Raw genomic sequence first — 12,243 nt, 5'->3', positions numbered from 1 at the left:
ATTACGTAAACTAGCCTCCCCCGCACGGCGACTATGCGGGGTTCAAACGGAGTCGTCCGTCCCCTGCACTTTCATCTGTTTGTGTGCGCGGTCTAATTCCTGGTAGTTCCTCAAGCCGTGACCTCATCTCGTTACGTTAGTTTGTTAGCGCCGCCAGACAAAACAAGGCCGGCCCGGTCCCTGTGTTGTAGCCAGAGAGAAACCGACAATCGGAGTTGAAGCCCACCTTGCTTGCTGCCCAAGCGATGCGATCAGCAAGATACTCAACCTCCCGACAGAAAGCCTGCCGCCAATGTGTCGCCGCCAAAGCCAAGTGCGATCGGAAGCCCGGATGTTGCGCGCGGTGTGAACAGCGGGGACTCCCGTGTGCATATGCACCGACAAGTCACACCGCGCCGCAGCCAACGCGGTCTCGGCCGGAGTTGAGCCCCTCAGGTCCGGCCGACGACACGGAGACGCCCGGACGAAGGGACGCTGGCAACAACCATCTGCCGTCCCCGGAGCATGACGCGTCCAATGATTCGGTCTACTCGGCTTACTCGGCATCAAGCGCGGCGCCGACTGATGCCGCTGGTATTCATGACCCTCCGGAGCCGGGTCCGCTTCCCCCGGCCAACACCGGAGTTGAGCTGGACTTTTCCAACCTGAACCTCACGTGCCCGATCAACCCCGACGATATTGCGAATCGTTGGCTGCACAATTTTGTACCATTGCCCGGCCAGACAGTCAAGAAGTACACTCCCAGCATATCTGCCTTCATCCATCGGGTGCTGCAATCCTACGCGAACTGCGCAATCCGCGGCCGCAGGGTTCCACCCTTCATCCACTGGTCGCAGCTAAACTCCCCATCCAGTGTGCCCCTTTCGACATGTCTATCAGTGATACGCATGTGTGCCAACCCACATCCAGGCAGCGAGGGCGTCATCGCGGAGGTTCTCCAGCGGGAAATGACTAAACTCTACGACAGGAAGACAACCTTTGACGACATGGCCTTGCTGGCGGCCTTCCAGGCGTACCTCATCTACGCGATGGTCATCTTCTTCCGGCTCGGTCGCGAGTACAAGACGTTCTTGCACCAGGGCATGATGAACACGCAAGACCTCGCGTGCGAGACGGCGCGAAGGGGCCTCGCGTGTGTCGCAGAGCAGCAGGGTGCGAGGCCGAAATGGGAGGAATGGATCGTCGCGGAAACGAAGAGGAGGGTGGTGTTCACAATGTGCATGTTTGACAGTGCCCTCCTAACGAATGACGGTCTCTCGAGTCATCTTGCTACCGAGCTTCGAGGGCTTCTCGCCCCGGGCGGCAAGTCTCTATGGGAGGCGAGGGACCGACGTGACTGGGAGGTCAAGTACAACATTCAGCTTGCGGCGTGGAACGATGGAGGTCTCCGGATTGAAGAGCTCTGGCCAATGCCAGAGGGGTTTAGTGAGGCAGAGACGGAGAAGCGGCGGGAGCGGGTTGACATGTGGCTGGAAGATCTTGACGAGTATGGGACGATGGTTTATGCTGTCACTTTGTGCACACATGGAGGCTGAGGATGGGGTCATGGAAGTCTGGAGGCTCCAGATCAGTTATGATAATCATTCGATGTATGAAAAGTACTATTACCCAGCCATTTCCAGCATCTTCAAGGCCTCGTCCAGTGTAATAATCCCTACATTCATATTCTTCAACTGAGTTGTGAGGAGACATTCTCTCAGCTCCGCGCTCCCCTCTCCCGGAAACTCCATCACGTTATCAGAGACGACGTAAATATTGTAGTCGAGATCGAACAGGCGGTATACAGTGCTCATTACGACGCCGGAAAGAGTGATGCCAGACTGTTACAACAGTATTTAGTCCTAGACCAGTACACAGATTTTAGACAACTCACAATGACAACCGTGCTGATATTCTGCGCTTTCAGTATCTGCTCCAACCCGTTCCCAGCACCCGCGTACCACCTCGTCTTGTGAAGAACAATGTCCTTTTCGTCCAGCTTCAAGCTTTTGTCGATTTGGACTTCTGGGGAGCCTTTCACAAAGTCCCCGAATTTATCAATAAGGTTTGCAAATGGTGAGGGTCTTGCCAGCTCCGGTTGGGAGTAGTTTGAAAAGCAGAGAGTGGTGAAAATGGTGAGCGGCCTTGGATGATGCTGGTGCACGGCTTCGTTCCATCGGACGCAATTTGATATGAAAAGCTCGCCTTCGTCGGTTTTCTTGATGCTGTCGAACATGATTGCCATTAAGTCGAGGTTCAGAATGGCGAAGCGCTTGCCAAAGGATGGGACGCCTTCACCCGTAGCTTGCGCACCTGCCATTCTCGTGATGGCACAGCAATGAACTGATTATTTCGAGGTTTAGAATTTGTAAATTACGGCAAAATTCTATTAGATACGTGCGAGGAAAATCTCGCGTCCGGCAATATTCCCCAATTACAAACCTGATCTCTTCAAACCTCGACGCCGGAGTTGAGTTGCTCAACTCCGGAAATGTGGGGCTCAGGTCCGGTCTCGTTCCGAACGCCACAGCGAAGAGTGATCGGGTCGAGAAGTTGATAAAGAAAGACGCAATCTCATTGTTGCGCCAGTCTAGGATGATAATTGACCAAAAAAAGTCTCGTTCCCCTAATAATTTCTTCATGTTCACGAAATGGCTACCAATGAGGAGCAACCAAGCGCATCGGGAATGCCCTTGGTGGAAACACCGTACAGCATCTTTGACAAACGCCAAAAAGTGTTGATCATCTTTTTAGTGTCAACGGCGGCCACATGTGAGTATTTACTTAACGACATATTCAAATGAGGGCTGACCAATTTAGTCTCCGGATTTGCGTCAAACATCTACTTCCCGGCCCTCTCCACCATCGCAGATGACCTCAATGTCTCCGTCGAGCTAATCAATCTCACGGTCACCACCTATCTCATTTTCCAAGGCCTCGCCCCGAGTCTCTGGGGTCCGATTTCCGATGTCAAAGGTCGAAAGGTCGCCTATATTGGCACCTTCCTGGTCTTTTTCGGAGCGTGTGTCGGCCTCGCCGAGATCAAGACGTTTGCCGGCTTGATCATTCTCCGGTGTGTCCAGAGCATGGGCAGCGCAAGCACGATCGCCATAGGCTCCGGCGTTATTGGGGACATCACGACGCGCGAGGAGCGTGGGGGCTTCATGGGCGTTTTCCAGGCTGGGCTGCTGGCTCCTGTGGCCATCGGGCCGGTCATTGGGGGTGCTCTTGCGGGGTCGCTGGGCTGGAGGAGCATCTTCTGGTTTCTGACCATCTACTGCGGAATATTCCTGCTGTTTCTGGTTTTACTGCTGCCAGAGACGCTGAGATCGGTTGTTGGAAACGGTGGGCGGACGCCGTCGAACTTGCTGCAGAAGTACCCGTTGGTGTATTACCAGCGAACGACGAAGGTGAAGTGGGATGTCGAGGAAACGACGCTCAGCACGGCACCTCGCAAGAAGGTCGACTTGACAGCACCCATTCGGATTCTCTTCAGTAAGTCGGCCGCGCCGATAACAATCTTCCTCGCCATTTACTACGCCGTCTGGCAAATGAGCATCACCGCCATGTCCACACTCTTCAAGACCAAGTACGGGCTCTCCGATACGCACATCGGACTGACCTTCATCGCCAACGGAGCAGGGTCGATAATTGGTACGTTGGCGACGGGCAAGTTCCTGGATATGGACTACCAGAAGGTCAAGGCAAAATACGGAGAGCAGGGCCACGACTCCGACTTTCCAATTGAAAAGGCACGTCTTCGGCTGGTGCCCGTTTTTGCGCTCCTCCAAGGCGTGTCGATTGCTGTGTTTGGCTGGACCATGAACTTTCCAGATAAGGTGCATATTGCGGTGCCCATTGCATCGACGTTTGTCACGGGATGGACAGCCATTGGCACGCAGTCGCTGGTCATGACCTATCTCGTGGACATCTTCCCTGGCCGAAGCGCGGCAGCGAGCGCCAGCCTCAACCTCGCGAGGTGCTTGTTTGCCGCGGGGGGCACGAGCTTCGTGATGCCGATGGTCAACTCGATTGGCGTTGGATGGGCCTTCACCGTTTGCGTGGCGGCACAGGCCGTCGCTGTTCTTCTTGCTGGCGTGCAGTGGAAGTTTGCTGAAAGATGGAGGCGTCAGGAGGCTGCAGGGCGGGTATGAGCTGCGAATCTGGTTGGATATTCGTCACAAACGTGACCAGGACGATGGGCAAATGGCAAAGAGCTTACTTTGAAATGGGGCGATTTGTAGATAGACAAAAGCATTCTTTGAATCCTAGGTTCCGAGAGTTTTCAAGTACGAGACGAGGGTGAAGCCAAAGAGAATTCATACGAGGCAGATAATGGCATGGAACTAATTAGTTAAGAGTCCGGCTGCCTGATGTCTGCCGGCGGAAGGTGGAGTTGAAGCAGGTGCCTTCCTCGTGAGATGAGGTTGAGGTTGAGGTTGAGGAAGGAGGCCCTGAGTTGTGCTTTCCTCATCTTAAACAAAGGCCTCACCTCCTTCCTTTGCTCCTTCCACGTGAGCGAGGGTCGACTGGTGCCTGCCTCACTCCTGCCTTGGGAAGCGGAAAGCGCATCTCGCACCTTCTTTCCCAGCGACGCGTCGACCCGTGACCTTGGCGGCTTCCACCTTGAGAACTCGGCGTCGGCCTTTCCTCGCGGCGCATCTCAATCTCTGCACCTGCCCTCCCCTCCGACGCCGTCCCCCTCTCCCAAGGTTCACGGTGTTGTCCCGGTCAACCACAAAACTCTTTCCTTTTCACCATTCTCACATTCAGACCTCACCTTCTCTTTCCCTCCCACTCCTCCCTATCACGCGTCTCACGATCGCCAGCACCGCCAAGATGGCTCCTCAGGACGAGAAGCTCTGCTTCGATCTCGACTTCCGCTACTTCCTTGCCGCCAAGGACATCCCCGCGCACGTCGCCTGCCTCTGGCAGTACTTCTCTCTCGCCAAGTGCCGCAAGGGTCTCGAGAGCTGGGTCGTCTCCGTTCCCGCTGCCAAGCATGCCTCCAATGCCAAGGGCTCTGACCGCGTCCAGCTGCTGCGCTTCGGAGTATGTGAATTTCATCGCGGATCCCCTCACAACCTCAACACTGAACTTCCTCCATCTCAGGCTGACCCTTCACACAGATCCGCTTCACCCACAAGACAGCCACATACGCCGACATCGACGAGGCCCGTGTCATTTTGAAGGACGCCTTCAACACTGCCGCCCAGCACGTCCGCGGCATGAGCAACGCTCCTGCCCGTGAGCGAGGCCTTCTCGAGTACAACAAGCTGCTGCGTTTGTATGTCACTGTCAAAAATGATAATTCCTGGTCCTGGGGCAACTGGGGATTGGGCTCCTACTACTATAACGGCACAACCCCCGACGACGATTCCGCCATATCCGCCATAGAGCGCTTCAAGCAGAAGTATCAGGAGGTACGTCCTACTTACCTTTTTACTCCCCCCCATTCACAACCTGACAACAATCCAGACTGTTCCTTGCGATGTCACCCTTGACACCCCCACCTACACCTCCTCCGCTGCCTCGGAGCTGCTTGCCGAGACCTCCGGAGACAAATGGCGTCTGCGAAAGCTCATCCCATCACTCAACCGCAGACGGGATGTCGATATCTTCAATGATTGGGTCCGATGGGCCATTGAGAACCACGCCACCATCCTGGCATGTGCCACCGAAGCCCACAGCAATGCCCAGCAGGCGTCCGACTCCGCCGCCGAGGTGACCAAGTTCTCCAACCCCAAGGAGAAGACTGCCATCCTCAACAGAAGCATGTGGGAGAAGTTTGCCAGCCTCTTTGACAGAGACCACCACAACAAGTACACGGAGGCCACGGCGAAGCTCAATGACCGGGCAGTCTCCCTCCAGGAGGATGCCAAGGCAATGAAGGCCCTGGTAACTCAAGGTTGGCCCTCCTCCCTCCCCCATGATCCCACTGGACCATACCTACAACCGCATCATGTGCTAATTATGCCGACAGTCAATGCCCAACTTGCGCAGCACGCGTGCGCTTGCAGACTTCTCACTCTCTACGCCAACACCAATATTGAGCATGATCAACTGCTGTCTATCTGGGAGCGTCCCGACGCGGACAAGAAGTTGCTGGTCAGCCTCCTTGGCGCCGACATAGCGCAGATGGAGACTCCGACCGGTCGCATCTCCAAGTTGTGCAACGAGATGGAAAGGTTTGAGACGGGTCAGCGTGCGCTGCGTAAGGGAGAGACGAAGCTCGTGAAGGGCCTCAAGAAGATGGAGGGCAAGCTCGAGCGCTTGAACAAGGACTCGGTCAAGGCTCGGAACAAGTTCGCTGCTGGCCAGCTGCGCGCGCAGAAGGGCAAGTTGTCGGGCAAGTTGGAGGATCTGGAGAGCGACACGGACAGCGCCTACTCTTACGACGAGAAGAAGTAGAAGGGGTGCCTTCTGGGAGAATTTGCCAGGATGTCATGGAGACAGGACGTTTCTCGCCTTCACAAGGGTCATACGCCAGCCATCATGTCGTTAGATTTGCTGAGGTTTCGGGGTTTTTACGATTGACAATGTGGCTGAATGCAGACAAGGATTCACTGGTTCGTATGTTTTGTAAACCAAGTTCTTCCAAGTGCATGGTGACAGGTTGCATCCCAAAAAGGAAAACGCTGTGAGGTACTTGGTGGTGGAAGCCGGAGGCCGTGATTCCCGTCTTGCTGAGTCTGTGAGAATAGAATGTGATTACATAAGGCGGGATCGAGTGGATCAGGACCGGGCGTCGGCAGTGTCCCTTGAAGCTAATCTTGACTGGGGATAGCGTTCCGCGATCTTCATTTTGGTAGGGAATTTGGGGGAGGCCAAGGCGCTAACAGCGAGAGGGCTCTCCCGGTTTGTGTGAAGCTGGAGTGGTGTCTGTGGCTGCAATTGGTGGCGATGTTGCAGCACATCGCCCGGTTTGTGTAGCTACCTGCATGTTCGGGGCGGGAGCTGTCATGCTGCTCAGGGTAAGGTAGGAGGAAGTAAATCAATGGCACGCTGATCTCGTGTGGTTTGCGCATGTGTTTTGCATGTTTGTTCCACGATGATGGCATCCATCTACTCAGTCGGTGGTGGTGACAAAGGAAAACGAAACAGTGTTGATGGAGACGAGTGCAATTTGAAAGAGGACAATCCCTCATCCTTACCAGGGATTGCCGCATTGCCGCAGCGGTGCATGATGCTTGTTTCTGCTGTTTGGTTGGGTGGTTTTGTGAATGTCAGCAGGCTGAAGGATCAAGTGAACCACGGGCAAGACAAACAGCAGGCGGGGCTCTTTCCAGGGCGGACGCTAGGGTGCCCAGATGGAACCTTCAATGTGCTCCCCATCCACTGTGACTGCCCCAAACCTTCGGTTTGGTTTTACGGATACAGTGTTCAGCGGCAGCCGTCAAAATCGTCCTTTCCCGTCTGGTCTTGGCGCCCTTCCTCCACCTTCAATTCAAAGCCTTTCCTCATTGTCTCCTTCCCCTGACGACGAGGGGCTAGTATTATCTCCTTGTAATGAACCTGCGAGCATCCGTACTTGCTTCCTAATAGTTTCCTCTCTTCCCTTCAATTGTGCCTCTCTTTGGCTCCTCGACGCAGCCATCCTTCCTCGGCCGGGCCTGACACGTCGAGCCTGCATCGCCATCCGACCTCACATTCCTGCGACACGTCTGCGAGACAAGCCACATGCGCCGCCGCCCTTACCCCTCTCGTCGCCTATAATTATTGCAGACACCGCTACTCCTCCACCGACCACCAGAAACTCGTTTCTATTCCACACGCAAGTCGGCGTTGCACGACACCACCGCAAACATGGCTCGTCCAAGCAACGAAGAACGCCGCTCGTCCTCCGAAGCATTCGACCTCGACGACGAACACAAGGAGCCATTGCTGCCTGGCACACAACCACCATCTCGGTCAAGGAGGAAAGGGTCTCTTCTGGCCTGGCTCAAGGGTAGGCCACGAGCCGTGTTGAGAGCCTTCCGTCGTCAACCTCGATCTCTCCCCCGACTCCTACTGCGATATACCTTCATCTTCCTTCTCCTCATCTTCGTCACGACGCCCATATTCTTCCCCTCCTACACCCGCCACCCGAAACATTACAAGGACCTGCGGAAACGATGCCTGGTGTCCGACAGCTTGTCCGGCTGCGCGAACCTCCAAAACGAAAAGGTCTTCATCGCAGTCAGCCTGTACGACCCCGAAGGAAAGATTGCCGGCGGAGAGTGGGCGCAAAACATTCTGGATCTGATACACATGATTGGCGAGGACAACGTGTTTTTGAGCATTTACGAAAACGACAGCGGCGAGCAAGGCGCCGCTGCCTTGGAGGAATTCAAGAAGAATGTGCCGAGCAAGCACAAAATCGTCATCGACGACCACGTCGACTACAACATCTTCCCCCACATCACCATGCCCGACGGCACACAGCGACTGAAGCGCCTCGCCTACCTCGCCGAGATGCGCAACCGCGCACTATACCCCCTCGACCAGTTTGACCCCGACGTCGGAGTGGTCCAGTACGACAAGATCCTGTTTCTCAACGACGCCATGTTTGCGCCGGTCGATGCTGCCCACCTGCTCTTCAGCACCAACACTGGCGATGACGGGCGCACCCACTACCTCTCGGCCTGCTCCATCGACTTCGACTGGAACGTGTTTACGGAATACGACCTCTACGCCCAGAGAGACGCGCAGGGGTACTCGAACGGCATCCCCATCTTCCCCTACTTCACCAACGCGGGCCAGGGCATCTCTCGCAAGGCCATGGTCTCGCAGACAGACGCGGTCCCCGTCAAGAGCTGCTGGGGCGGGATGGTGGCCATGCAGGCCAAATGGATCCAGAACATGGACAAGCAGCTGCCCACCAAGGACTGGCAGGCTCCTGCGCACCATGTCATCAACCCGGATCACCCCCACAACGCCACGGCCCCGGTGCGCTTCCGGTATGAGCCCGAGGTGTATTTTGATGCCTGCGAATGCTGTCTCTTCCTGGCGGACGTCTCGACCGTAGCAGAGAAGGCCGGAGAGATGGACACGGGCGTGTTTGTCAACCCCTACGTGCGCGTCGCATACCGGAAGCGGACGCAACGGCTTGAGCGCCTCGTCCGCCACTGGGAGAGGCTCTTCGCCTTACCTCAGGGCATCATTACTCACTTCTCGCGGTTCCCCACGCCAAACCCACACCGTGAGGTGGTGGAGGGTCAGCGGTTCCAAGAGGAAATCTACCAACGTAGGGAAGGGTGGAAGATGGTGGAGCGGACGGGCCGCAACGGCATGTTCTGCGGCGTGCGCGAGATGCAGCTCATCAAGGAGGGGCCGCGTGTGGGCAAGAACTGGGAGAATTGGTACCAGATCCCATGGGCGGAGCAGAAGCTGCACTTTCCCATTTGAGACGTCAATGTTGATGATACGGCGTACTGGTTTGGAGGCATCTTTATTTTGGATGGCAGGTATGGTGTTGGAATGCGCGGGTCATGGGGAAAAAAGGGGGGAGTCAAGAGTCTACCATGGGGCCTATATAGATACCACCCTCGTTCACGTCTGCATAATTAGAGGTTTGAATATGTCCCGTCAGTTGAAGCCCCTATCGTAGTTGCATGCCTGTCTGAGATGCTGATATCAGGGCAGTCACGGTTTGGTCATTCAAAAACACCACGACCAGCCGAGAGATGTGAGCAGCAGCAGATCAACGTTTCTGTATTAGACACCCTTCGTCTTCAAGGTCTCCCGTCCGTCGCGTAAACACACTACACCCGTCCCAAAACCAATCATGCTCGTTTGAAAAGTAAGCCTGCCTTCCCCCCAAGGCGGCAACAACAACAACAACATCATCAAAGCAGCAGCAGTCAGCAGACCCTCGTTAAAACCCAGCCGTGAAGAAATCCCGTGTATCCCGTAAAATAACCCACGGCCCAAAACAAACCCCTAAAAAAAACCCGCACGCTCAACTCGGGGAGGGGGAAACAAAAAAGGTGGTATCTCTCATCATTGGGGGAAAAGAAACACGTCGTGGGTGTGAAGAGGTGAAACGCGCGCGTCGTTAAGTCTCCGTGGAGAAGGAAACATCGCGTGGGATGTACGCAGTAGAATGGCTTTGGCGGGAAAGACATCTAGGAGGCGACGGGCTCGAGGGCGTTGGCCTTTGCCTTGGCGGTCTTGGGCTTGGTCTCCTGTATTTTGGTCAGTCTCATGAAGTTTTACATGGATCCTCAGAGGAGGGCATACCTTCTTGCCGGCCTTGGTGGCTCCGCTGACCTTGGTAGACACCGACTTGGCGACGGACTTTGCCTTCTGGGCGACGGTGGGCTCCTTCTTGGTGGTGGCGGCCTTCTTCTTGGTGATGCCGACGGGCTTCGCGGCGGCGCTGGTCGCGCTGGTGCTCTTCTTGGGCTTGTCGGCAGTGGTGGTGGTGGTGGAGGAGCGCGGCTTGCGGACGGGGGCGGTGTCGATGACGGGGAACACGCGCGGCTTGGAGTTGCCGGTCTGCGAGCGGGTTCCTTCGCGGGCCATTTTTGCGGATTTTTTTCTGGGTGTCGCGTTAGGGTTTTGCGAATGCGGAAAGGGAGAAGAGATTGACTCGATCAAGGCGAGGTGAATGCGATTGCGGGAGGAGAAGGGGGTGGATTGCGCGACCGTGATGTGGATGGCGCTTTGGAGTGGGTGGTTGCGTTGTGTTGTGTGTGGGATGCGCGGTGAGGAAGGGCTTACCTGGGAGACGGGGGTTTGGGGGAGATAGCTTCTGGAGCTGTAGCGGAGAGTTATTTCTGGATAACGGAAAGAAAAGAAGCTTCGCGACGAAGAAGACGGGAGATGTGAAGGTGTTTTTCTGTTGTTGTTGAGAAGAGAAATGTGGGAGGTGACGTGGTTTTCGCGAGGGGGTATGGACGGGTTGGATGGATGGACTGGATGGACGGGCGGATGGCAAGGTCACAAGGGGCGCGGACTGGACTGGATGGCGAGCAACAGAATCAGCAAGAGGAGCGGTGTCGGACAAAAACAAAAGGGCTGGGCTGGACCAGCAGCAGCAAGAAGCAGGGGAAATTTGAGTGATTGATGGATAGGTAGCTGGTATTAGCTTCCCCTTCTCTTTCCAGGTTAGCGACCAAGGAGGACAAGAATGAAACGGGGACTTGATGGTGGTGGTGTGCGGTGCGGCCGAGGCCGTGAACATCAATCAGCACTCGTCAATCAACCAGCAGAGAGAGGGGAGGGGGAACCAGTACCAGCAGGTCCTCCCACCTTGTCCGTCGCGTCTCTTCCCTCTCTTCTCCATCTTTCTTTTTCTCTCTTGTTTTTCCTTGATTTAAGTTTCTGTGCGTTGGTGCCCTCTGTTCGTCATATAAGAAAAACAAGATGATGGCGTCCATGCTCCAAGCATATGTTCTTATCAGACAACCTACGAAGAAGAGCGCAGGGACGGACGGTATCTCTGACGATAGATGGATGAGCTGAGCTTGGCTGGCCGGGCGGACGGTCAGATATCGCGCCCCCTTCGACTCGACGTGTCTCTAGTCTCCCCCTCTTATCCGTTGTCGACATGCTTTCCCCTCCCGTGTGTGTGTGTTTTCCCGTCATGTTTCATCCCCCGGATCCATCTGCTCATAAACACCGCCCTCCTCGTGTTCTTTTGTCCTTTCGTCACAATAGAAGAGGAGATACGGTGGGAGCACTCGGAACAGGCGGCTTGCGTCACCGGCACCCTAAACCTGCCCAACAATCTCTCTGCTTTCCCCAGATCCTGAGAGATTTCAATGCTCTCTTATCGTCATTGTCTCATATCCCACCAAGCACATGATTGTCCGGCTGGGTGTTTCGAACGGGAAGGACAGAGCACGCGACGTTTTTGGCGTCGACAAGCTTCTTTTTTAGGCGCGCAATCGCATGCTTATCGTTTTTTATTTTTTCTTCATGTTTCTTCAGCGGGCACTTCATCGAGGCACTTCACCTGGACCGTGCAGCACAAGCGTCGCCCGTGACCTCACCTCGGCCATCCATTCCAGCGACAGCATCTCTTTTCTTTGTCTTTCTCTCGAGACTGACGAAATTGACGAGTTTGCCGCCTTTTGCGAGAGAAGCACATTGCAATGAAAATAGAGTTGAGGCACGAAATGAGGTCGGCCGTGACTGTGCCGACCCGTTAAGCTGAAGAGGCGTTTGGGTTGCGCAGCGATAAGGCAAGGTTCTCCACAGACACTCAGCCCGTTGAGCACTGTCCTTGTGCTGCTATTTTTGCGCAATTCGGGGAACCGTTGGGCTCCACATTTTCCC

At 55.3% G+C, this 12,243-nt stretch overlaps 6 protein-coding genes across 6 annotated transcripts; 4 read left to right on the top strand and 2 right to left on the bottom strand.

The window, feature by feature from the left end:
• Positions 1 to 292: 292 nt before the first annotated feature.
• On the top strand, positions 293 to 1,535 carry CGGC5_v002613 (uncharacterized protein; the record flags this gene model as incomplete). The annotated part of the gene is made up of 2 exons (XM_066150997.1): positions 293 to 313; positions 402 to 1,535. 2 exons carry the CDS (start codon positions 293 to 295, stop codon positions 1,533 to 1,535), a joined length of 1,155 nt encoding a protein of 384 aa, XP_066010011.1.
• A 69-nt stretch (positions 1,536 to 1,604) lies between these two features.
• On the bottom strand, positions 1,605 to 2,299 carry CGGC5_v002612 (uncharacterized protein; the record flags this gene model as incomplete). The annotated part of the gene is made up of 2 exons (XM_032025045.1): positions 1,605 to 1,820; positions 1,874 to 2,299. The coding sequence occupies 2 exons, from the start codon at positions 2,297 to 2,299 to the stop codon at positions 1,605 to 1,607; spliced, it is 642 nt and encodes a 213-aa protein (XP_031878354.1).
• A 331-nt stretch (positions 2,300 to 2,630) lies between these two features.
• On the top strand, positions 2,631 to 4,133 carry QDR2 (Multidrug transporter QDR2; the record flags this gene model as incomplete). The annotated part of the gene is made up of 2 exons (XM_032025046.1): positions 2,631 to 2,751; positions 2,800 to 4,133. The coding sequence occupies 2 exons, from the start codon at positions 2,631 to 2,633 to the stop codon at positions 4,131 to 4,133; spliced, it is 1,455 nt and encodes a 484-aa protein (XP_031878289.1).
• Positions 4,134 to 4,818: 685 nt separating this feature from the next.
• Positions 4,819 to 6,390, top strand: CGGC5_v002610 (uncharacterized protein; the record flags this gene model as incomplete). The annotated part of the gene is made up of 4 exons (XM_032025047.1): positions 4,819 to 5,031; positions 5,109 to 5,402; positions 5,458 to 5,887; positions 5,963 to 6,390. The coding sequence occupies 4 exons, from the start codon at positions 4,819 to 4,821 to the stop codon at positions 6,388 to 6,390; spliced, it is 1,365 nt and encodes a 454-aa protein (XP_031878349.1).
• A 1,395-nt stretch (positions 6,391 to 7,785) lies between these two features.
• On the top strand, positions 7,786 to 9,366 carry CGGC5_v002609 (uncharacterized protein; the record flags this gene model as incomplete). The annotated part of the gene is made up of 1 exon (XM_032025048.1): positions 7,786 to 9,366. The coding sequence occupies one exon, from the start codon at positions 7,786 to 7,788 to the stop codon at positions 9,364 to 9,366; it is 1,581 nt and encodes a 526-aa protein (XP_031878351.1).
• Positions 9,367 to 10,085: 719 nt separating this feature from the next.
• CGGC5_v002608 (uncharacterized protein) lies at positions 10,086 to 11,248 on the bottom strand (the record flags this gene model as incomplete). Its single annotated transcript, XM_032025049.1, has 4 exons — positions 10,086 to 10,145; positions 10,201 to 10,501; positions 10,684 to 10,720; positions 11,215 to 11,248. 4 exons carry the CDS (start codon positions 11,246 to 11,248, stop codon positions 10,086 to 10,088), a joined length of 432 nt encoding a protein of 143 aa, XP_031878350.1.
• Positions 11,249 to 12,243: the final 995 nt, after the last annotated feature.

The sequence above is a fragment of the Colletotrichum fructicola genome (genome assembly GCF_000319635.2).
Source record: "Colletotrichum fructicola Nara gc5 chromosome Unknown KSG_Nara_v1_contig01, whole genome shotgun sequence".
Classification (NCBI taxonomy): Eukaryota; Fungi; Ascomycota; class Sordariomycetes; order Glomerellales; family Glomerellaceae; genus Colletotrichum; species Colletotrichum fructicola.
Note: the sequence above shows the minus strand (reverse complement) of the source record. Positions and strands in the feature narration are given on the sequence as shown.